The 26,462-nt window shown below is 34.8% G+C and overlaps 1 protein-coding gene across 2 annotated transcripts in view; it reads right to left on the reverse strand.

Annotated features, from left to right (window-relative positions):
- Positions 1-688: 688 nt before the first annotated feature.
- The window catches only part of nipblb (NIPBL cohesin loading factor b), a 71,880-nt gene continuing 46,106 nt past the window's right edge, over positions 689-26,462 (reverse strand). The window contains 18 exon segments of one of the 2 annotated variants that reach the window (NM_001161447.2): positions 689-1,761; positions 3,941-4,117; positions 6,700-6,874; positions 7,265-7,659; positions 9,945-10,091; positions 12,294-12,494; positions 14,644-14,751; positions 15,139-15,329; positions 16,646-16,819; positions 16,900-16,990; positions 20,241-20,395; positions 20,479-20,572; positions 21,485-21,625; positions 22,206-22,342; positions 22,425-22,533; positions 24,104-24,157; positions 24,261-24,359; positions 26,024-26,158. In NM_001161447.2, the coding sequence (NP_001154919.2) occupies positions 1,396-1,761; positions 3,941-4,117; positions 6,700-6,874; positions 7,265-7,659; positions 9,945-10,091; positions 12,294-12,494; positions 14,644-14,751; positions 15,139-15,329; positions 16,646-16,819; positions 16,900-16,990; positions 20,241-20,395; positions 20,479-20,572; positions 21,485-21,625; positions 22,206-22,342; positions 22,425-22,533; positions 24,104-24,157; positions 24,261-24,359; positions 26,024-26,158 (2,949 nt within the window). In that variant the 3' untranslated portion in view covers positions 689-1,395. 2 annotated transcript variants of the gene reach the window in all.

The following is a 26,462-nucleotide window of genomic DNA, read 5'->3' on the forward strand; positions in this document are numbered from 1 at the left end:
AGCTGCTGTGACACAATATACATTGTGAAAGCGCTATAGCAGGGGTGTTCAAACTCGGTCCTGCTAAGTTTAGCTTCAACTTTCAACAAACCGGCTAGGAAGTTTCTAATATATCTAGTAAGAGCTTGATTAGCTGGTTCAGGTGTGATTGATTAGAGTTAGAGCTAAACTCTCCAGGACACCGGCCCTCCAGGACCCAGTTTAGACACCCCTGCACTATAGGAATGAAGATGAATTGAAGATGTTTAATCAAATCAGCACATTAAAATGATTTCTTTAAGTCCTTGAGACTAAAGATTGGGGTGAATATGCTGAAAATTCACCTGTAACAGAAACACATTACATTTTATAATTTATTAAACTGTTTTTTTGGTCAAATAAAACTTCACAACTGGCAAATAATCATATTTAACTTCATTGATATTAGCATAAACATTATATTTATATCATGAAAGTCTTCCCTTAATAACACTCCAGGGTTTTCCATTTAGTATTTCAATTAGTGCCTTATAAGATAACAGACAACTATAATAAATCCTAATATTATATTATAATTATAATGGATATTATATTAATCCTAATATCCAAACCTTTTATCATTAATAAAATTACTAAATGTTTTCCGCAGAGGCTCCAAATGTAAATAAATATATGTATATATCCAAGTCAAATGCAAACAAGACAAGTAAGAAAGAGAAGTAAAAAATTTATTGCAGTATTTGCTCCTCCACACATGCTGGGGTCCCCCGTGTCCCGCTGTGGGGTGTAGAGACCCGACCCCTGACCCAATACATCAAAATCTACATTTACAAAAGGATCCCTCCCGTCCATGTTGGCGACAGATACTGCATGCTCTGCTTTCAAACTGAATAAATTATGTCCAGGAGACTCCATTTTACAGCACAAAAGAAGTCAAACATAAAGCAGAGGAGATGTTTCAACGTTTATTTCCCTGGAAAACTGAGCTAAGCTAAAGAAATCCATCCGGCGCTAGGTTAAACTCCAAGGTCACTTTTATTAAGAACATCAACAGACTAATTTCCAACATTCACTTTAGGTTTATTTCTTTAAACAGACTTTTTTTTCTTTTTTTCGTCAGAGATATAAACATTTTTTGTTTGCGTTTTTGTGTGTTAAACTATGATACAGTGAAGGGGGAGGAAAAAATATTTCAAACAACCAGGTTTTGCTGCACAACAGCGAAGGAGCTCCGTTTAACTTAAAAAGATGTACAGGATTCACATCTGAACAAACCAACACTTCCTTAATACCGCGTGGGATCTTAAAACCTGCGAGTCTGTAGTATCTCCGACTTTACAAAACGTTGAATCCTGATGAAGTTTGGCTGCTGAGAGTTTACTGGGTGTAACAGTTCCAGAGTTATTACAGGTTTAATTAGCTGGAAGATCCTTCCTTGGCTGCGTACAGTGAACGTAAAGTCTGCACCACTTTGTTGCTCAGTTTGTGTGCGCTCGTCAAGGCAATTTTCTTGTAAATAATGTCAGACTCCTTTATAGTGTCCACCCAAGGCACCAGTTTGCGTCCGTCTCGTTTCTTGGCCTCGGCCCAGGTGCCGGAGTAGGATCCGGCCATCCAGTGAATGCTGTATCCTTTGCTGGTCTTCTGAATAACGCGTGCGATCTGCGGCCGGTCCTTATATTTAGGGCAGCACAGAGCGATGACGTCCGTGGCTTCCACGGTTTCGTTCCTGTGTCCTGATGCCTCCGCCGAATCTCCGGTTCTCCTTGACTTCCGGGAGGACTGCAAGAGGACAAATAGAGAGTTTTACTCTGAGAGAACAACCACATATATGTTCATTATCAAATTACAACAACTCAAATAAATTTAATTGAGTAGTTTTTCCTCAGGAACTGCAATTTACTAGTTTTAAACGAGTACATTTACTTTTCCTAAGGTGCATGTTTAGTACTTTTACTCCACTATTTTGTTCAACCTGCAGTCGCTACTTAATTTTGTCTTGTCTATGAGGATTGGCGGAGTACACTACATGACAAAAGTCTTGTCTCCTATACAAGTTTTAGGAACAGCAAATAATAACTCGACTTCTAGTTGATCATTTGGCGTCAGAAGCAGCTTATATGAAAGGCAAAGGCCTCTAGATTACGCTTTTTTCACCAAAATAAAATATAATCATGCTTTGATTTTTAATTATTTAATTAGGACAGTGAGGTCTGACTTTGCTTAAACAAAAGTCTTGTCACTTAACAGAAATAATGTACAGTATATAAAGTAATGCTGCGGAAAAAGAATGATTATTGTGTATGACTCCCATGAGCTTGTAGTACTGCATCCATACATCTCTGCAATGACTCAAATCACTTATTAATAAAGTCATCTGGCGCAGGATGTATTATTGCTGTGAGACTGGTGCTGCGAAATTGGAAGAACTCTTTGGAAGAATACTGTTTTTAAGAATTGGATTGATCTGATGAATTCTACTGCATCAAATGAACATACTGTATGTTGGCAAGACTTCAGGACTTTTCAGGACCCATACTTTTTATCAGAAATGGGGTAGCTTTTTGCAGTAGTTGGAGAGCACATAAAAGGAAAGTTGAAGGGTTGTCATTTTGACTGTCTGTTGTATTGTATTATTTTATATTTGTTTCCATTTTTGTTTTGCTATTATTTTTATTATAATTTTTTACATTATTTTCCTGAATGTCGATTTAGTATGGTGAATTTCATGCTGTGTGGGGTATAAAAGTTCAAAATAAAAAAAAAAGTTCATTAATAAATAAAGTCATCTGGAATGGCAAAGAAAGTGTTCTTGCAGGACTCCCAGTGTTCATCAAGATACTCTGGATTCATCTTCAATGCCTCCTTAATCTTACCCCAGACATGCTCAATAATGTTCATGTCTGGTGATTGGGCTGGCCAACATCGGAGCACCTTGACCTTTGCTTTCAGGAACTTTGATGTGGAGGCTGAAGTATGAGGAGCGCTATCCTGCTGAAGAATTTGCCCTCTCCTGTGGTTTGTAATGTAATGGGCTGCACAAATGTCTTGATACCTCAAGCTGTTGATGTTGCTATCCACTCTGCAGATCTCTCACACGCCCCCATACTGAATGTAACCCCAAACCATGATTTATCTTCACCAAACTTGACTGATTTCTGTGAGAATCCTGGGTCCATCTGGGTTCCAATCTTATGTAGTATTTGGGATGATTGGGATGCAGTTCAACAGATGATTCATCAGAAAAATCTGCCACTTTTCCAAATTATTAACTAGAAGTCAAGTTATTATGTGTTGCTCTAACAACTGGGGTTGACAACAAGACATATGTCAGGTAGTGTTGAAAAATCAGTTCTGAGATTCCAGTCCAATCAAATCGCACATAGAAAGTAAATCGCATCATACTGATCTACATGAAGACATGAGCGCTTTATAAATGCAGCAAATTGTTTGGAAGCATTAAACTTGTCCAGGAAGATGTCCTAAAACAAATGACCCTGAACAAGTAAATGCACTACAGAATGTTACGTTTACACATCCCTAAACAAATTGCATGTAAATGCATCAACCTAAGCGTAAGAATGACTATTCATTACTCGAGTGAGGGCTTCTTTTTACTCAAACTTTGAGTAATATTACCAGCAGATACTTTAACTCGACTTGCACTGCATTTTTGGGCAAGTAATGGTACTTTTATTTGAGTACGATTTTTCAGTACTCCTTTACCCACTGGTTATCTTTGACTTTACACCTGCAATAGTTAATTTGAGTAATAACTAGTATGTATAAAAATTGGAGAATGCTGGTTAGGAGAGAAACACACTGCCTTTAGATAACCAGCAAAGCAATGATGTTATCATTAATCCACATGTTAGATTCAGACATTTTAACATTGGGATGTAAAAATAAAGTAAAACCAAATTAAATAGCGTGCAATAGGAAAAGAAGTGGTTCTTCTTACCCCAGGAGTCTTTTCTTCCACTTCACTGTCGTCGTCGTACGATTCAGCAGCATTATTCTTGGGACTGGAGCCTCCTAGCAGAGCATTGATGGCTTTATTTCTGGCGTGTGAACTGGCTGAAGCCTCTCCCTCTTCTTCTTCCTCATCCGGGTCCAAGTGCTCCATCAGTACCTTAAACTGTGGAGGAACCCATTTAGAGATGGTCAGTCAAAATGTCTATTTAAAATTTTTTATTAGTGAGCGGTTTGCATCCTCAGTCTATTTTTTTGATACATTTTAGATGTTCCAGGTAGGATTTTTTTTTGTTGATAATATTTCATACATGTAAATCAACTTATTTTTTTGAACTGCAAACACTGGCCAATGGTGTATTGATATAACCACGGACCACAAAACCAGTCAGAATGTCTTTAATTATTTGTTTTAATTGACATTACTTAGTGATTTATTCAGTTTTATATTTACTATTAGCATTTTTAATTAATTGTAGTATTTTATCATTTGTAATGTGTTAATACTTTTTACTTTAAATATTGATGTTTTGTCAATACTACTTATGTTTTGTCTAAACTATTTCTATTCAATTTCAGCTCTATTTGAGTTTGTTGTTTTTTTTTTATAGGAAAAAATGTCCTATTTTCTTTTTGTTAAAATCAACCCTGGTGTTAAATAAGTAAATAAAAAACCTAATATTGTATAAATAAATGTATTTATATAAAAAAATAAGCGCATGCTACATTAGTAAATGATTAAACCTTCTGCGTTTTTAGTATCGTTATGAAGCTTTATTTTAAAATAATTATAGTTTCCCACACTTTACCTCTTTATTAAGTAAGTTGCTATGGCAAAATGTACACTTTTCATAAAAAAAAAAACAAACAATAAAGACAGACATTTTAAGTCTAGTTAATATTTCTAAAAACATTCCAGTCAATATAAATATTGAAACTTTTATTTAAGTTAGCATGATTACTAGCAAAGCTTTGTTTATTGTATGTACAGTGCTCAGCATAATTGAGTACTCCTCATTTTGAAAATAAATATTTTTTTATATTTCCCAGTGAATATATGCAATGTATTTTAGTGCATTTAAACAAAACTGATTTATTAAACAGATATATTTAATACAATTATATTTTAGTCACCAAACATATTTAGAAATTTAAAGAAAATACAATTAAATTCAAGCAAAATATTGCAAAAATAAATTACAAACTACAAAATTGTAACAAAACTTTGTATGTTTTTGTTTCACTTTTGGTATGTTTCTCTTGACTTTTGCTGTTTTTGAAAATTGTATTCAACATTTTTGCCTAGCATAAAAATTTAGCAACTAATTTTTCAACCATTATTGTAAGTTATTTTGTTAGATAAGCTCCAGATTTGGCTTCAGTACTGACTAATCTAATGTACATGCACAAATATAATGTTGTAAAGGATCCTATAGAAAATATTAATTTAAATCAGAGATTTGTTGGAGGTGTACTCTTAAATGCCGAGCACTGTATATCCTGAAAACTTATCAGTAAATGCAAACAAAAAGAAACAAATAAATTTCAGCTTTATACAAGCTAACTGTGTTATAGCTTTAGTATGAAAAAAATACCTAAAGATGTCAGATAATTTGGCTCTTCAAAAATGACATGAAATCATGAATTACATGAAATAACATGTAATCAGAGGTAAAGCAGAGACTTTAAAAAAGTGTGGTCCCCTTTCGGTCACTGTATAAATGGATAGATAAAAATTGGAAGATGACTGTAATTTAATATTTAATGTAATAATGTGGAAATTTTTAATATAATTTTTTTCTTTGAAGAGTTCAGACACAAAAAGTGCTATCTCAATTTGTCTCCCAAAATTACTATTCTTCTGAAGCTGCTGTGTATAAGTTGAGTAATTTCCCTTTTATGTCATTTAATACATTATTTTTATTGTCTTTAATGTAAAACAGGTGAACATAAAATAAGGAATCTCACAAAAATACTCATTTTAGACGAAAATTTCAGATGACACTTAGAGGTTTTTGCATCCGAACTCTTCATTTATTTATTTTTATTATATATACGCACACTCACATAGCTCAATGTAAATGTATTAATTAATTTATTTAAGTATTGTATTTTATCATTTATTTTAAATGTTATTTCTGTTAAATATTTGTTGGGGTGGAAAAAGTACATTCTGAAATATTATATATATATATATATATATATATATATATATATATATATATATATACACACACACACACACACACACACACACACACACACACACACACACACACACACACACACACACACACACACACATATATATATATATACATATATATAAATATATATATATACACATATATATATATATATACATACATACATACATATATATATATATACACACACACACACACACAYATATATATATATATATATATATATATATATATATAATACTTTGTATAGTTTGTTGAGTTTTGTAATATAATTAAAATCAATAAGTTGAAAAACAATCACTAGTTTTATGTTTAAAAATTGTTAAATGTTATACTTATGTTATAAATATAAAAAAATGCATATTAAACTAACAGAAATGACTAATAATAACTGAAAACATAATTTTTTTATCAATACAGTTAAATTTAGTCACAATAATAAATACAAAAAAACTGAAAATGTTCAAATCCTTTTAATTCATCCATCCCTACTGAACCCTATAGTTATAGAACCCTACTGAAAAAAAAAGGCAAAGCTTACATCTAAATACTGTCTGACGACTCTCCTCTTGACATCGTTGCTGAGATCTGCATTGGACAGACTGTTGGTCAGGTAGTCTAGCGTCTGCCGTGGGTTGAAATGCACGTTGGCTTTCCTGTTTACAGCCTTGTCATAAATCTTTGCAGATTCTGTAGGCGAGTACTTCTGAATTTTACTGCAGGGACAGACAAAGAGGCGTTTGTAATGAAGCCATTCATAAAGTTATAGTGAGAGCAGAATTGCACATACAAAAATGGATCGGCTAGAAACCAGAAGCAAGTTTTATGTCACTACAAGTCATATTTGTTAAATTATACAATCTGATTTAAAACACTACCTGCCCAAGATCATGTACAGAGCAAGTCAAATTTATTAATCCTCCTGTATATTTAATATTTAATAAAATCATCACAGGAGGGCTAATCTATTTGCCAGAGTCATTTTTGTTGGTTAGATGGTTTTCTGGTTTCTAGCTGAAAAGAAAAGAAAAGTCTAAAAATGGGCATGAAATAAATCAAGCTCGGTGCATGTCAAAGCTGATTGCACCAGAACATTAGTGTTTCACCTGTCAGAGAAGCCATAGAGGTTTTTGAGGTGCTGTTTGAGCATCAAGAGCAGGAGGATGCCCTGAGACGCGTTGGCGAAGTCCAGCAGGGGTTCTGGGTTGTCTGGCAGCCGCAACATCACTTTATCAACATCCTCCACGTCCAGGTCAGAATCGGAATCGGAGTTTGCGGTGGTCCGTCTGGGTTTCTTCCGCCGATGAATAACTTCCTCTTCAGAGCTGTCACTGTCACTGCTGCTGCTGCTGCTGCTGCTACTGCTGCTGCTACTCCTACTGCTCTCATCCTCTTCCTCAGAGCCGTACTTCTTCCCTCGCTTCTGCTTCTGCTTCTTCTTCTTCTTCTTCTTTTTCTTCTTTTTCACCACCTCCACTTTCCTCGGCTCTTTCAGGAGAGACTAAGAAACGAGGCAAGATTGTAGGAAAACTGAGTGTCTGCTCTCAACAAAATCAGTACAAAGAATGAAACAAATAAGGTGCAAAAATTAAACCAAAGCTATAGTAATAGTTAAAGAAATCTCTGTTGCTTTTTGTTAACAAAAACTGAAAATAACAATCCTTTTGTCAACAGAAACGAGTCAAATAAAAAAAAAAATTTCAATCAGAATTATTAGCCCCTCTTTGAATTTTTTTTTTTTTTTTCATTTTAAATATTTCCCTAATGATGTTTAACAGAGCAAGTAAATTTCATAGTATGTGTGATAATATTTTTTTCTTCTGGAGAAAATCTTGTTTGTTTTATTTCGGCTAGAATAAAAGCAGTTTTTAATTAAAAAAAAAAATCTAGGCCAAAATTATTAGCCCCTTTAAGCTATATTTTTTCTAATAGTCAACAGAACAAACCACCACTATACAATAACTTGCCTAATTACCCTAACCTACCTAATTAACTGAATTAACCTAGTGAAGCCTTTAAATGTCACTTTAAGCTGTATAGAAGTGTCTTGAAAAATATAAAGTAAAATATTATTTACTGTCATCATGGCAAAAATAAAATAATCAGTTATTAGAAATTAGTTATTAAAACTATTATGTGTAGAAATGTGTTGAAAAAAATCTGCTCTCCACTAAACAGAAATTGGAGAAAATATTAATAAAGGGGGCTCATAATTCAGGAGGTTAAATAATTCTGACTGCAACTGTATATAGTAGATGGGAAAATTGTCTTAGCAGCCATTTTACTTTAAGCACTGAAATGAACAGAATAGCTAAACAAATAAATGTTAAGTAATTCAAATGCAAAAGGATTAAATGACTAAAATGTAATTTAAATAAAGATAAATAATATATACAACACTAATAAACACACACAATTACTGTTAACACAGGGCTTCCTCTTGGCACAGTAGTTTTAACTGGCATGTGTGGATGCAACTACGTATTAGGGTACTTGTGAAAGATTTAGCCAAAGTAGTCTTGAGCCCATGTGGTGATATCGTTTATAGATGAATTACAATTCTTCACGCACTGCCTTAGGATTGGAGATCATGGTAGTTCAGCTTAGGCTTGCACCCTTGTCGCCTACGCACTGAAATTCCTCCAGATTCGTTTCTAATCTTTTAATTATGTTCGGCACTGCTGAAAGTGAAATATCCAAATGTCTTCCTCTCTTTCTTTGAGGAACATTGTTTTTAAACATTTCAATAATTTTCAGATGTACAGTTGAAGTCAGAATTATTAGCACCCCTTTTGAATATATTTTCTTTTTAAAATATTTCCCAAATGATGTTTAACAGAGCAAGAAAATGTTCACAGTATGTCTGATAAAATTTTGTCTTCTGGAGAAAGTCTTATTTGTTTTATTTCAGCTACAATAAAAGCAGTTTTGATATTTTTAAAAAAGATTTTTGGGACAAAATTATTAGCCCCTTTAAGCTATATATTTGTTTTGATAGACTACAGAGCAAAACATCATTATACAATAACTTGCCTAATTACCCTAACCTGCCTAATTAACCAAGTTAAGCCTTTAAATGTCACTTTAAGCTGTATAGATGTGTCTTGAAAAACATCTAGTCAAATATTATTTACTGTCATCGTGGCAAAGATAAAATAAATCACTTATTAGAAATGAGTTATTAAAACTATTGTATTTAGAAATGTGCTGAAAAAGTCAACTGGGGGAAAAAATAAACAGGGCCGCTAATAATTCACGGGGGCTAATAATTCTGAATTTAACTATATTTGTGGCAAACTGGCGATTCTCAGCCCATCTTTGCTCCTAAAGGAGTAGAGCTTTCTTAGATGCTGCTTTTGTACAATACTTACCATCACCTGTTGACACCACTTGTTTTAAATCACATCAATATTTACCCAATTGACCTGATTATTAGCCCTAAACTGCTCCTGTCCCAACTTTTTTTGCAAGGTGTTGCATGTCTGAATGACAGGAAAGGATGTATCTTTACAAATGAACTGAAGTTGACCTGACAAAAGATTAAACATTTTGTGCTCATATAGTCTGCAATAAAATAAAAAAAAAATGCTAAAGTCAAAGTAAATTTGGAAATCACTACTTTCTTTTTCATTTGCGTTTTCTATACAGTCACAACATTTTGTTATTGTAAAAATCACCATCATAATAAGAAAAAGACATTTGCTTATAAAACTAGTCTACATCTGATGCTATTTTAATAATCATCTAACATGTAAGAGAGTTGAATTAAGTGTATAATGGAGAGACCTCTTTGAAGGACTGCAGCAGGTTACTGCCGGACACAGACAGTGTAATGTCCACATGATGCATGATGAACATCGGCTCCTCCTGAGTCTGATAGGGGAAACTGGCCAGATTGTCTGCGATGTACAGCAGCATGTTCACATCCGACTTCTGCATCACAACAAAATAAACCAGCATTAATCAACACATCCGAAACACACATCAGGGGCCTGTACTATGAAGCCAGTACCATCTGCCGACTAACCAGGTAAGTTTCAGTTTACTGTTACTTAAAACCCAAGATTGGTTTGCGTATTTTGCTAAATGTTGTTGTGTTTTGCTGAGTTGGTTTGTGCTATTTTGTGTTGCATATGTTGTTTTCTTGTGTTGTAAGTTGTGTTGTTTCTGCATTAAGCAAAGCAATAAGCAGCCATTCATTTTAACGGAGAGCAACTTCCGGAGACCTTTGTTCACGTGAGCGACCGTTGGTGACCAGGTGGGCATGTTGGGCGGTGGGACAAAGTTGCAAACTTTATTTAAATAAAGAGCGACTTTCTTGAGTGACAGCCAATACAGTAGAGCTCATGTGATCCTCTCTCAGCTCCTGCAGAGGCCAGTTGTATTACCCATGCTGTAGACCAACACAGACCCGCGTTTGCAGGAGATAAAAAGCCACAATGACAGAGAACACACTTTTTTTCTTGATCATCATTGCAATTTAGCATTTTTTTGCACTGATTCCAATTATATTTACTGTTTTCTTTGAACAAAGTTTATTTTTAGCAGCACTTAACTCATTTGCTTTCGGTGAATAACACCATAAACGTTACCTACACAACCCCAAGGTGGGAATGTCCACTACTGACTTCAATCGCCACCCAGAGTGACAAGCAGCGACAAAGTTGTGAATGAGGCATAAGGGGAAGTTCACATGTAACATCTAAAAGTAGGCATGTCCTGATCAGGTTTTGTTTTGCCCTCGAGGCTAAGTCTGAGTCATTAGATTTATCCGATACTTCTAAAATACATAAAAGAAATTAAGAAGAGCGAAGAAACGGATCCAGGATGTTCCTTATTTTTTATTTAATTCACCTTATTTTAACATTCAACAATTTCGTTACAAACAGAGCACTTCTGTGAGGTAGCTTGAACAATCATGTAATAAATAACATCAATTCTTCTCTTTTGCAACAGAAAATATAAAAAAGCTAATATAAAAACAAATAACCTCAACTTAAAATACCCTGCAGGCAATCCCAAGTTTACATATCTCACAGTTTGCTTTGGCAATATTGTCGTCATCAACTTGATAATACCTCCAGATTGCAGACATACTCGCGCTCTCCACATCAAGCTGCTTCTGTGTTCTACTTTGCCAGCATTTAAGCAATAAAGTAATGTCATGTCTCACGTGTTGCTGTTTCTGTGTGGAGTCATAAAATAGGTCTAACTCTGTGCCACAGTATAACTTTAGATGTTTTAAAAAATAATGAGATTATATGTAATATACATGTATATTCGAGGCGTGAACGGGAGGTAACTTCCAATTCCGATTGAGACTGAAACTACATGATCAGGCCCGATTTTCGATCACATGATCAGATCTGGACATCCCTATCTAATGCGTCACTTCCTTCATCATTTTCAACATGATTTTCGCTTGTGCTCATTTGTCATCTGTCATTGCTCGGTGACTATCAAATGTTTTCTCAGAAGATGACGCACTAACAAAACATTGCTGTAGCTCTGATACAAGTTTTATTTAGGGAGAAAATAAAAAGTACTGCGGCATTTGGGTATTCTGTGTAATAGGTCTACTGAAATGTGCATATTCCATACAAAGTATGATGCAAATCGGTCAGATTAGTCAGTTCTACTCATGAGCTCATGAAATTTTGAAAAGTTGAGATGTTTTCAACTTGGTGTGCCTGGAAAGCGTGTTGCTCCCAATATGCACTCTCAAGCATGTGTGCCTCCATTAGTCTTCCGTTCGTAAGACATGATATGTGAATGGCCCCATGTTTGTTGTTGTGTTTCAAGTTGTTGTGTGGTTTATAGTGTGTTGTTGCATCTTGTTTTGTTGTGTTGCTATGTGTGCGCTGTGCTTGGGTTACAGTATTTTGTTTAAATAGAAAACTATTTAGCAAGATAAATTATTATGAAAGTAAGGATTGAACATCCAAGCAGTTACAAGCACTTTTTTCTCCCAAATATAAGCACTTTCCAAACCTTAAAACACTAGATTCAAGCATTTTCCTGGATTTCCAGAACCCTTACAAAATCTGCATTAAGGTTAAGGATTAATGATCACGGGAATTTGTAGAAATTGACACATGTATTAATTACACAGAGGTTATGAAAGAAAAAACTAACCGTGTTGTCGTCGAACAGGTTGAGCAGTGAGATGAGGAAAGCCCTGCGGTGTTGCCTGTTTCCACGCACCATCGTGTACAGATGTGAACACAGAGCTGTGCTGCTCTCGTCCAGCCGGAAACCCCTGATCACAGTGTCCTTCGAGCCCACGATGGCCTGCTGCACCTGATATGACATCTTCATCCCCGCCACAGCCTTCATCTAATTGGACGACACCATCATTCAATTCAATTGTAATTGTATAGCACTTTTCACATTAATTATTGTTTCAATGCAGCTTAACAAAAGGTGGACATTATTGCATTACAATCAAAATAAGGCTATTAGATACCATAAGTAAATCTTTCATTAATTAACTAGTAACTAATAGCTTTTAACAGTTAAAGTTATTATATATATATATATATATATGTATATATATATATATATATATATATATATGTATATGTGTGTGTGTGTGTGAGTGTGTATGTGTGTGTGTGTGTGTATATATATATATACATACACATACATACACACACACACACACATATACATATATATATATGTATGTATATATATATATATATATATATATATATATATATATATATATATATAAACACAGTTAACCTGGAGTTACATGGTATATGGGTGATGTCCATGATTCAATGATATGTGTTTAAGAGTGTGTGTGTTGTCCGTAAAGTCTTCGATGGTTGGCATAATCTCTTCAAGTCTTGATCTTATGCTTCATGCAGATTTCATCATTTTATTTGCTTTAGTTTATTTTTTAAGTTTTATTGTAATTTTAATTTAAGTTTTACTTCATTTGAATAAATTTGTAATTATTATTATTTTAATTTTAGTATATTTCAAGTATTTTAGTAAAAGAAAATGAAACGTGCTTTGCCAACTAGCTGAAATAAAATAAGTTTGTTATGATTATATTTTATCAGTGCGTTATGATTTTTTTAATTTATTTGGTTTATTTGTTAAAGTTTTATTGTAACTTTTATTTAAGTTTAACTTTATTTTAGATTTTTTATTGTAGTATTTTTTTTTGTATAGTTTAAGTATTCAAGTAAAAGAAAGGGGAAAATGTGCCTTGCCAACTAGCTGAAATAAAATAAATTCGTAATGATGTTATTTTATCAGTTCATTAAATCAGTTCGTTATGATTTTTTAATTTATCTGGTTTATTTTTTTAAGTATTATTGTCATTTTTATTCAAGTATTACTTTATTTTAGACTTGCAATGTTTTTGTATAATTTAAGTATTTTTAGCTGAAATAAATTCGTAATGATGCTATTTTTATCAGTTTATTAAATCAGTTTGGTATGGTTTTTCAAATTCATTTGGTTGATTTTTTTAAAAGTTTTATTGTAATTTTTATTCAATTTTTACTTTATTTTAGATTTTTTATGTTTTTTTATGTATAATTGAAGTATTTGAGTACAGGAAAAGGAAAAATAGGTCTTGCCAACTAGCTGGAATAAAATATGTTATGATGTTGTTTTAGCATTATTGAGATGAATTTAAAACTAAATTCGTTTTTTTTTTTGTGAATTTATCAGTTACTGCTATAAGAAATTACTACAGTAAATTACTTTAATTAGTTTTATATCAGTTTATTTATTACATTATGTTGATGGAAATTAGAAATGTTGCTTGGAAAACTAGCTGTTAATTTTGTCCTATTTTAGTATACATATAAAAACACATTTTTTGATTAAATAAAACAAATTGCTTTTGCTAATTTTATCCCAGTTTTAATTATTTTATTTAATCTATTTTGCCCTAAAACTTGAAGCATTTTACCATGGCAACTATCAATCCAACTTTCTTTTTTCATATTATTTGGCATAAGTTTTAGCGATAGTTGTTTCTTCTTTTTTTGTCATTTTTATATGTTATAGATTTTTTAAATGTATATCTATGACTACATTGTTTTAGTTTTCTTATTTACTTTTACTTTAGCTACAATTATTATAAGTGAAATAAATGTTGTTAAAGCAAATTTTGATTTGGCTAAAATGAAATAAGTCAATTTTTTAATAATTAACGCTTATTACAATTAACAAAATTGGGTTTTAGTTTTACTTAAGTACGTTATTCCAGTTTTTTTCATTATCTTTGCTTTAGTTACCTACAATAACTTCAGTTTGTTGTGCTCTCTATTCATTTTAATTCAGTTTAATCTTAAGCCCCTTTTTTAAACTACAGATTTTAGTTTGAGCTATTTTAACCCTGCTTTGTAACATAGTGGTCATTTAAGTAAGCATTTTATAGACTGAGTTCTAGATAAACATATTACGTATTGCGTCACTGTAAATAACAAATGCATGTTTGCTGTTCAAAACCACTCACATGAATGAAGCCTGTGTACTTCTTGTCAATCTCCACCAACTGTTGATCAGCTTTATTCCTCATTGTGGGCTCTGAATCGGTTCCCATCGCAATCAAATATGGGACACACTGATGGAGAAAATGAGATATTAAACTCAGGACACTGAGAGGGTCACTTCAGGAGGGTCTGTGTAGCGTGGGACGTTTACATTTACTCCTTCAGCAGATATTACAATATACAATTGAAGTCAGAATTATTCACCCCCTCTGAATTTTCTTTTCTTTTTCAAATATTTCCACAAATGATGTTTAACAGAGGAAGGACATTTTCACAGTATTTCCTATAATGCTTTTTCTTCTGGAGAAAGTCTTATTTGTTTATTTCATCTTCGATGCATCACTGTGCATCGAAGAAACAATTCATTTTAACACCTCTATTTGACAGAATTTTATTTTGTGTGAAGCACATTAGGAATGGAAAGATGTTTTCCAGAAACATGGAGTGTTGATATGTACCTGTACAGGGTGAATGAGCCCCTGATTAAGTGTTAGGGCGATGACGTTGAGGGCGTAGTGTCTGACGCTGGATTGCGTGTGGAAGAAAGCCTCCAGCACCTGCTTGAGGTAGAGCTGCATGATGGAGCTGCTCATGCCGGACGAGATGTCGCCCATTTCCTTCAGGTCCTCCTTCTTGGACAATTTGTTCCCTGCACAGAGAATACAGACACAATCAGACCAGAATCCAGCTCGAGATTTGCATGATTAAAGGCTGATTTATACTTCTGCGTCAAGCGCACACGTATGCCACAGCGTAGCCTACGCATTGACGCATAGCCCTACGCCGTGGCTGACGTGCACCACCCAAAAAATGTAACTACACGTTGCAACGCCGCGTATCGCAAGCTCTGTGATTAGTCGGCTTGGTAGTACTTACTAGTCTGATGGAGCGATTGTTTACAGGTGTGGAGTCCCGTGAAGGAGCTCCGGATGGAAAGTTTTGTTTTGTGTTTACCTCATAGTTAAAGTTGTTGCACGTCCGCCAGTTCCTGCCTCAAAATGAGTTTGAGCCACTTGTACATCCCGGAAGCGTTCAGAAAGAACAAAACACCAGCGAAGAAACTCGACACAGAGGAACATTAACACCTCACTGCCGACTAGCGTTTTGGAAGTGTTAATGCAGACCAACAGAAACAGCGCGCAGAAGTATAATGCACAGCTACGCGTGTTGCATGCGTCGTGGGTTACGCCGGTCACTTGACGCAGAAGTATAAACCAGGCTTGAGACTGTCTTTGTGAATAAAATATATATATATATATATATATATATATATATATATATATATATATATATATATATATATATATATATATATATATATATATATATATATATATATATATATGTATGTATACTATTAAAAATAAATAAAAAAAGAAAAACGTATTAGACAATAATTTAAAATGTAATTTATTCCTGTGATTTCATTTTTTAGCATCATTAAGCCAGTCACACAAACCTCCAGAAATCCTTCTAATATACACTACAGAAAAGTTTTTGTATTGTTTTTTAATAAATACATAAAGAAAACAGATAAATACACCTTGCATAATACAGAAATGCATATAAAGAAAAGTTTCTTTAATAAAAAAGTATTTAAGTATTTTATATGTAAAATGATAGAACAAAAAATAGACTAGAATGTGAATTTCTTTATATATTTATAAAAGACATAGAAAAGACAATAGATCAGAAAATAATTAGAAACTTATTTTTTATTACTATTATCAAACCTTTTACTTTTCTTGATCAAAGTAATGACTTTTTACCAATTCATTTGAATGGATTATTTTTTAATGCAGTAATTAACCTCTCCATATAACTGATCATGTTTTGTTTTCAATTCAGAATCATGATCGTATTACTTGATACAGAAAACCATGACTGTCAATTTATCCTGAATGGTGCAATTCTAGCTATTACTGCACTGAGAACAGAAGTGTGTGCTGTATAAGTGAGACTCACACTCTCTGTCGGCCTCCTGCATTCGGGAATCCTCCTCCTGCAGGTATGTCTGCAGGTTCTTCAACACCTGAATCTTCAGATTCACTGATGTCTTCCTGTCGGCCAAGAGGGTGTTGTAGAGGTTTTTCACCTCTGTAACAAACATGAGTCCTGGGTCCTGGATGAACAGAAACCCTGCAGAACCAACAGACCATGGTTTTATTCATTGCGAATGCAGTCAAGAATTTCAGTGTTTATGGAGAGCAGATGTTTACCTAGACCAATGATGGCTTTGGTTTGCACCTCCTCATCATCGTTCTTAGTGAAATACAGCAGCAGTTCTAGCACCTTGTCCTTTATGACCACCTGAAAGACAAGACGAGTATTTCTGATTACATGACATTCCTCATACTTATGATAAAATTAGCTGAGGATATTTTTACAACATTTTAGGCTAATGGTTTGCATTATTTTGTCAAAGCACGTACTGTTTAAATACTGTTTCACATACTGTATACTAATTATTTAAAATAAATCTCTATTTTTCTAATATCTATAAACATTTCTGGTATCCAAGTAAACTAGCTTGTAGACATGATCAAGACAATCTGCTGCAGTTCAAACTGAGAGAATGGTCCAAAAAAGAGAAAATATCCAGTGAGCAGCAGTTTGGTGGGTGCAAATGCCTTGTTGAAGAGAATAGCCAGACTGGGCCGAGCTGATAGAAAGCCAACATTGACTCAAATAACCACTTGTTACAACCGAGGTATGCAGAAGAGCATCTCTGAACACACAACACATCCAACTTTGAGGTAGATGGGCTACAACAGCAGAAAAATCACACCAGGTGCGACTACTGTCAGCTAAGAACAGGCTACAATTTGCCCAGGCTCAACAAAATTAGTTAGTTGGAAAAATGTTGCCTGGTCTGATGAGTCTCGATTTCTGCTGCGGCATTTGAATGGTAGGGTCAGGATTTGGCGCAAACAACATGAAAGCATGGAACCATCCAGCCTAGTATTAACAATTCAGGCTGGTGGTGGTGTAATGGTGTGGGGGATATTGTCTTGGCACACTTTTGGCCCGTTAGTACCAATTAAGCATCATAACAACGCCACAGCCTACCTGAGTATTATTGCTGACCATTTCCATCCCTTTATGACCACAGTGTACCCATCTTCTGATGGCTACATTCAGCAGGATACTGTACTCAAATGGCCTCCACAGTCACCAGATCTCAATCCAATAGAGCACTTTTGGGATGTGGTGGAACAGGAGATTCGCATCATGGATGTTCAGCTGACAAATCTGCAGCAACTGCGTGATGCTTTTATGTCAATATGGACCGAAACCTCTGAAGAATATTTCTAGTACCTTGTTGAATCTTTGCTACAAAGGATTAATGCCATTCTGAAGGGAAAAGAGGGTCCAACCCAGTACTAGTAAGTGAGGCATGTCCAAACTCGGTCCTGGAGGGCCGGTGTCCTGCAAAGTTTAGTTCCAACCCCAATCAGACACACCTGGGCTAGCTTATCAAGCTCTTATTAGGCTTAGTAGAAACATCCCTGCAGGTGTGTTGAGGCAAGTTGGAGCTAAAATCTGCAGGACACCGGCCCTCCAGGACCGAGTTTGGACATGCCTGTAGTAAGTTGTACCTAATAAAGTGGCCGTTGAGTGTATATACACATATAAATGTATATACATAGAGAGAGAGAATAATAATTACTTTATTTGTAACACTAGTAATATAATAAATTCATTATAATTTACTTCATAAGACTTCATACTAAGTTTTCTTCACACTTAAATCTGAGTAATTTTATGTTTTGTAACTAAAATACAAAAGCATTAAGTGATTTAAAGAATAAACAATTAAACAAATTCATTTATATATTTAACTATACTGTTAAGAGCATAAAACATGTTCCTACAGGTATTAGGAGGGCAAATGTAAGACTTTTTAAAGACTTTTTAAAAACCGACTAATGACAATTTAAAAAAAAAAAAAAAAGTAATTTTTAAATAAAAAACAGCACAGCAATGAGTATAGAACAATGACTGTAAAAAATATGGACGACGCGACAGCCCTTTTCCCCATTGAACGCCTTGAGGGCAAAACGCCTGCTTGACGGGCACAAACTGTCGCAAAAGACTGCTGAAATTGGAGCCAGACATGCGCAGAAGGATTGTCTGATGGAGCCAGAGGAGGAGCCGCGAAAATGAGCAGAGTCGAGCTTCCAATCAAACGCTTTATGTAAAATCAACCACGCCCCCCGAACTTCTCAGCATGCGTTTGCTGTCATATCAACACAAATGGATGTAATAACGTTAACAAATATGAGGGTTTTATATATTCAATCGCGCCAGCTCCGGGCCGCAGCGCATAACTTACTCGCGGCGTCGCGGGCTGATTCCGGCTCGCATGCGGCAGCGCCTGCTCGCTCGGCCGCCGCATCTGGCTCGATTGACTCGGACTGGAATCGGGCAGTGAGTCCTGGCATCCGGAGTAGGTCCAGCAGAGGTAACATTAGTCAGTCTGAGCTCTAAGAGATAAGTCTCCGGCAGGCGAGAATCTAGCCGAAACTGTGTTTTGCTATCTGGGTGGCTAGGCGTGTATCAGCAAACTAATAAAGCCCGAAAAAAAGCCCTGACCTTAGCGAATAAACAGTGTTCCACCAGGATCATGTATGTCAGAAACTATAGTTTACTGCTGAACTCATTTTGTCATGGTAAAATAACACAGAAATCGAATAATAACATTTCAGTCTACTTCAGTCTCCTGCCGAAGCTCAGACGCCGCGCTTTGAGAAACTGTCAATCACAGCTGTCAATCACGATGACACGCCCAGTATTAAATTACTGCTAAAAACAAACTGTTTACAAAAATGAAGATCTGCACCTATTTCAGCACAATAACCAGTGCCTTAATCGACCAGAACTATCTTTCGGGACATTTTATTGCAAGTGTAATATTTTTTTTTATTTGGGCTCAAGTCTCCTTCATTAACACGGAGGAGGCAGGCTTTATGACTTGTACTGCAGCCAGCCCCCAGGGGGCGATCTAACGGCCGAAACCTTCACTCAAACGTAGGCTTGCGGCACACTTGGTATAGAACTATGTATAGTGTCTAGAGAGCACATGAAGAGTTGTTTTTATTGTAACATTTTAAAGTATATACACAAGCGAAATTATCCGATCCACTAGGTGGAACACTATCCGAACACTAACTTGTGCAGTGCATGCACTGTTGAATTCAAAAGCGAAAGTCATCATCTTGTATATTAGTAGGGGCACATTAAAGACCCACACATTATCATTGTATAATATTATATACAGAGTGCATCCCACATAAAATTAGGAAATCTGTAATAAATTACAATCCTGAATAATGTTGTTTTTGGTTGTCTTGATCCTTAAAGAACTATTAGATATTGTGAAATTAACTGAAAAAAAAGCTTAGTTGATTTAAATAAATAAATAAATAGATAAATAGACGTATTAGTTTGTCATATGCAAGTACTGACCACATAATTGACAGTCATCTTGAATTAAAGTCTAATTATATTTACTCCATTTAAAAACCCACAAGTAGCATCCCATGATTGAGGGTCTGACCTTATTACTTCCTTTGAACTCCTCCTGGTCGAAGTCGAAATGTCTGCACAGCGCACCGACGGTGAAGAGCGAGCGCAGCAGTGCAGGTTTATTAGAGACCAGGACGGTGCTGTTTGGGTCCTCCTGATGCTGCATCTTCAGCTTGCTCAGTGCTCCTGCATATCCAAGAAGAAGAATATTCAAGTGACCGACAGTCTGAGAAATCACAGATCAGTGCAAACGGTCAGACTTTACTCACCATAGTAGCGGTTGAAACAAGACCAGACAAACTTGTAGTTATGGGTCACCCTATTGACGACTGCGCCAAGACAACTCACACAGTGCTGCACAACCTGAGGAACATAAAGATGATTGCATAATGGTAACGCTTAAACCTTTTGTCTGCATGTTTTGGGAATAAGTATAGACTTGATGCCATGTGAAAATTAAGAGTTATCCAACTTTCCTTTGGAGTACCCCCTTCTTTATTAGGGCTTGCCCAAATTATCAGAGCCCCAGTTGATCTAAATAAAGGTATATAAATTGTGTGTGTGTGTGTGCACTCAAGTGGTACATTCTTGCATTTAAAAGGTGATAGACGGTAAACACATGGTTTAAAAGAGTTCTGGATTCATAATTTTGATTTATTACATGGTGGTTTGGAATACTTGATTCTGATTGGTCAGTAGCGACATTTCAAGGCATGCTATTCTAAAATTATACGTTCGTATTCATATGTTTACATCTATATTCTTTAGTCAAATGTTTATTTGTCACGTGCTGTTTTTGACTGTTGGGTGTCGGTCTTCTTTAAAAGTATTATGTAGGCAAGTCTATGCTCCATTTAACAATTTTTGTTTCTATCAGCTTTGGTATTTCTGAGTGTTTGGCACTATCATGTGACTGAATAATGCGAAGGTTAGTGTATATTTTGTCAGCTGCTTTTGTTCTGTTCGCTTTGCGTTTTTGACTGTTTGGCACCATTTTGTAACTGAATAATGTGCAGGTTAGTGTATACTCCATCAGCTGTTTTTGTTTGCTTTGCATTTTTGACTGTATGGCACCATCTTGTGACTGAATAATGTGCAGGTTAGTGTATACTCCATCAGTTGTTTCGTTTCTGTCAGCATTAGGTTTGATTAAATAAACTATTACAGTTCAGAACAAAGTTTTGTGTGTAATTTTTATTCATTTTGGCAAGTTGAAATGTAATAATCAAATCACATTTAGGTCAAAACTAAAACTAAATTAACACTTTAACTGACCGTCATGCCGTATTTTATGATGAGTTTCATCAGGTCTTCTTCGATAGTGGTGAGGAAGCTTTCACTCGGATGGTCCATCAAAGGAACAACAAGCTCCAGGATTTTCGCCACATTACAGATCACCATAAAATCACTCTGAGTCTGCAAAACATAAGACACACACAGCGCACCATCACTCTCCCGCCTCAACATAGCAACACAAGACAATTCAAAGGGGGCTTATTAGGTAATTATGTAAAATAAGTCTCTGATGTCCCTAGAGTTCGTATGTGAAGTGTCAGCTCAAAATACTTTACAAATGATGTTTTAAAACTCTGAAACAATCCTTTTTAGGCTGTGATCCTAACTTTGCGATTATGGTGACTGTTGCTTTAAATTCAAATGAAATTTGCTATTTTTAAAAGAGGGTGGAGCTACAAATGTCTATGTGTCAGCATAGTGGCAGATTCAAAACATCCTGTGGTAATGAGGGAGAGATTTTCAATAGTGGGCTGGGCTTTCCCCTCTGATGACACATACAAAGGGGGAATGTCAATCAAAAAGTTTCTGCAGACAATCCAATGTGACTATAAAAAAATGTAATTAATATATTTTTACCAATAGAAACTGGTTATATTCGCAGACTGTCACCACATAACTGTGTTTAAACCTTTTATAAAAGTGATATTTTGCATAATAGTTCCTCTTTAAATCCGTCAGGTTTCTCAAAAGCAATACTCACGTTACACTTTGTGGTCAGGTAGGGCTGCATAGTCATGGCGTGTTTCACCATCAGATGCGGTCGGATTTTGCTGAACAGGTACAGCGTGGTGATACAGGCCACTAAGCGACTGGACGTCAACCCCTTATTCTCACAGTCTGCAAAACAACAAGACAACAAAACTCAGCGAAACTTCAGCTAAGGTAAATCCTCGGCTTCATAATTTAATGCAGGCCGTACCAGCGAGAGACTCCTCATATTTCAGAATGTGCTCCACAAGACTGTCCACCAGCTGAGCACAAGCCTTCCTGGCCGGTTTGTATGAGGCGTCCTCCTCTGATTTTAACAGCTGACAACAGAGATTACATCAATGGTTAGTCTTTCTGAAATAAGGTACATTGCTTTACACATTTCTTCTAGAGTATGCAGGGACTAAAAATGTCATTGCATTTTGATGAATTCTAACTAAAATTTCACAGCCAAAGAAGTCATTTAAAGGTATAGTTCACCCAAAAATGAAAATGTACTCATCCTTTACTTGTTCCAAACCTTTATGAGTTTATTTCTTCCATTGAACAGTAAAGGAGATATTTTGAAGAAAGCTGAAAACCTGTAACCATTGAATTTCATGCTAAGAAAAACAAATATGGAAGTCAATGGTCACAGGTTTCTAACATTTTTCTAAGTATCTTCTTTTGTGTTCAATAGAAGAAAGAAACTCATAAACTTTTTAAACAAGAGTAAATTATGACAAAATTTTCATTTTTAAATGAACTACACCTTTAAAATAGGAACCAGCATATTCTATATAAAAATGCATTAATTCCTACAACATTACTTTTGATTAGGGATGCAACGAGTATAGGCTTTGGTTGTACAATTACAGTGTGAGAATAATTATGGGTATTACGATTATTATGCATTCTACTTTTATTTTAAAGTGTTATTTATTGCTGCGCAGTAACCACATAATACAGCAGAAAATGATAAAAAAAACAAAAAACAAACAATAGTCCATTTCTCTCTTTGGGCTTAAAAATAAGTGAAAAAAAATGTATTTTAAAATTAAGTAATAATTTTACACTGAAAATAAATGAGAGAATGATCTATAAATAAATGAATAAAAATAAGAATAAATAAAAAGTGGTATTTGTCTAATATAAATCTAAGCTATATATTAGCTAAGTATTTAAATGAGCTGTTGTTACACATACATAATTATTTTAATAATTTGTAATAATCTGTTTCTAAAAATGATCAGATGTCAAAAAGCACTTTGATAATCATGCCAACGTTATTATCATTAGCTAAAAAAGTTTGCCTTTTTAAATATAGACAGGCAGACGAGCTCTCCCGAGAAAGTGAAACCGCTCGCGCTGTAGACGACTTGCAAACAACAATGAGGCACAGGGTAGATTCAGCTATTCTTCTTGGCTTTGTGGCTGTTCATCAAGACGATGACAAGATTTGTTTGAGCTCAGGTCAATCATTGCTCGTTATTATATGTATCTGTGCAACAGAAATGCGGTGTTGAGAAGCCTTTACGATTATTTAACTGTGATAATTTAATGCACAGTAATAGTAAAATCAGTTAATCGTTGCATCCCTAATAACGATATTTTTTTATATTTCACTATATGTGGATAATAACTGCTATTGTCTTTTTTTACTGTAATTTGCTCTAAAATAGATTAAAAAAACTTTACTCATGATAATTATCAATACTGACTAATGTGAAAATCTCCTATTCCTGCCAGAACCGGGAATCAAACCAGCAACCTTTGGGTTACAAGCCCAACTCAGAAACCATTAGGTCACAGCCGCCGCAAAAACTGTACTTTACTGTTTCAAATAACCTCTAAATTGAATTAAAAACTACTAAACATTGGAAAAACAAATCCCATTAATGGGCAACTTACATTCTGAAGCAGCTGCTCGAACCAGTCGTAACCGGAGTCCCTGCAGGCAGCGACCTGAGAGACAATGACTCGCGTCAGCGGGACATAATGTGTTCTTAAACTTAATGTATTACAACACACGTTTTGGGGTTTGCAGATGAATTTTGCAGGTCCTTACCACGTCTGTGATGTTGAGAATCTTGCGCGTCATGGCCTCTTTATCGTGATTGGGCGTAGGAGTGAACCAGAGCTTCTGAAACGTTTCATTCACCAATTTCTGCACAAGACAGTAAAATAGTTTTTCTTGGTTATAACGAGGCAATATTATTTATTTTTAAAAAGCAATGGATAAATGTTGAATAGCATCTTAGATATACAATTGCAAAAAAAAAAAACTTTTCGTAATAGTTTAATTTTCAGTAGATATATGTCCTGTTTCACATTTTTTCTGAGCAAAAAAAATTAAGACTAAAATCAACCATTTTTACCAAAAGGTAAAAATGACTACTAATATGTTATTAATATAACAATAGTTTACAAACCAAAATAATGTCAAGTATATTTAGAACAATATTTATATAATGACAAATTAAAAAAACTATATTTAAAAGAATTGTCATTTTAAACTTGGCACTAAAAACATAAAAGCAGAGGCTTATTTAAAGGTGCAATGTGTAAGGTGGACACCCAGTGGTTGAACTAGGTATTGCATGTCTGGCTCAAAACACGCAAGCGCAGGTTGCCAGATTGAAGACACCAACAGGAGTGTGCCTGAATATCGAGCCTAAAGACTGTGTTAAGTCTTGTTCTAACTAAAAACAATGGTACGCGATAGAAGATATATTTTCAATATCAAAAAGAGGTCCTAACCAACACCTGAAATGTATGCTTTAAATACGGCTTCTATTTCTTGCAGCTGAACAACAACTCAGGTAAACCTCATGTGCTTTATTCAGTGTTAAATGCTAATAACGTGAGTTTGAATGCCATTTGACATGACATTTATTGCCATACTACTGAAAGCAGCAGCAGATAGTTCACCTCAGATCTTATGAAAATAAAGTAAATCATTTGAAATAAGACTTCAGAACTGTGACTCAGTGCAAGTCAACGCATATCAGTGATTCAGCATCTACATTTAATAATGTTGAATAGGTTTAATATGTATTAATTACATAATAAACTTTACCATTTTGTTGAGTGCAGTAAGTGCACTATTCTGTGCTTCTGAATGGCTGTATTTAAATTTCCGCCATGTTTAGTCTGGTGCAAACAGACAAATTGCTTATCACTGCAAATCTCATCACGTAGCGTGTTGTTAGGACACGAGGTTACAATGTAACCTGCTCACCTAATGTTTACGTTCATAATATCTACTTTATTTGCTAATTAATAACCTGAATCTGTCTCATATTAAAGGCTGCTACTGTCCACCGGAGGTCGCATTTTGATCATCAGTGCATTCTTTGAGAGACTGAACTACTCTGTTCCAATTTACTATGATCCTTTATGTGAAGCTGCTTTGACACAATCTACATTGTAAAAGCGCTATACAAATAAAGGTGAATTGAAAAAAAAAAACAACTCACATTTTCAAAGCAGAATATCTGCAGTGTTTTTTCAGATAAACAAGAATGTTCACCTAGCATGTTTCTTAAATATCTACAAACATATTATGGTATTTTTATGTTTTAGAACAGTCAAAAACTTACATACAGCACCTTTAAGCATAAATACGCTTTCTATGCATACAAAAAAATAATAATAATAATCACCTCTGTAAAAATATTTTGATGCATCCATAAAAACATCTTTAACCCTAATATAAATAACTAATTACTTTGTTAAAAAGACTATTTCCCATTATCAATTGATAATAAATGATCTCCATAAATTTTACATGCATAAACAGACATTTTAGAAGAGAGAAACATGACAAACCTTGATGCCTTCTTCGTCATTGACCCTCCTGATCATCTTCACACACATTTCCGTGACCTTGTTGAAGGTGGGCTGCTCCAGACAGATGTCTCGCAGGATTTTAATAACTCTTTTCCTCACGCTGATGCCCGTGTCCTGAAAAAAACACATGCATCAGTTTAAACCAACATGCAAATCAATCGCTTTTCACTGCTATCTGGAAATAACTGCATGCATTCCATTATACATATACTAAGCTAAGCCTAAAGTGCTCCCGCCAGACCCAGAGATCATGAGAATGGATTTAAAAATGGTAGAACTCATCTGTTTAACTCTAGAAGACTTGTAAAATTGTTTTTTTTTAAAGGCAAATGTTGAATAAACAGTTTTGGAGTTATTATGCAAAAACCAAGTTGACTGTAAAATGCTGCAATTCAGATTTGTAAAAGTGCTCAGAAAA

Source organism: Danio rerio, chromosome 10 (assembly GCF_049306965.1).
Source record: "Danio rerio strain Tuebingen ecotype United States chromosome 10, GRCz12tu, whole genome shotgun sequence".
Lineage (NCBI taxonomy): Eukaryota > Metazoa > Chordata > Actinopteri > Cypriniformes > Danionidae > Danio > Danio rerio.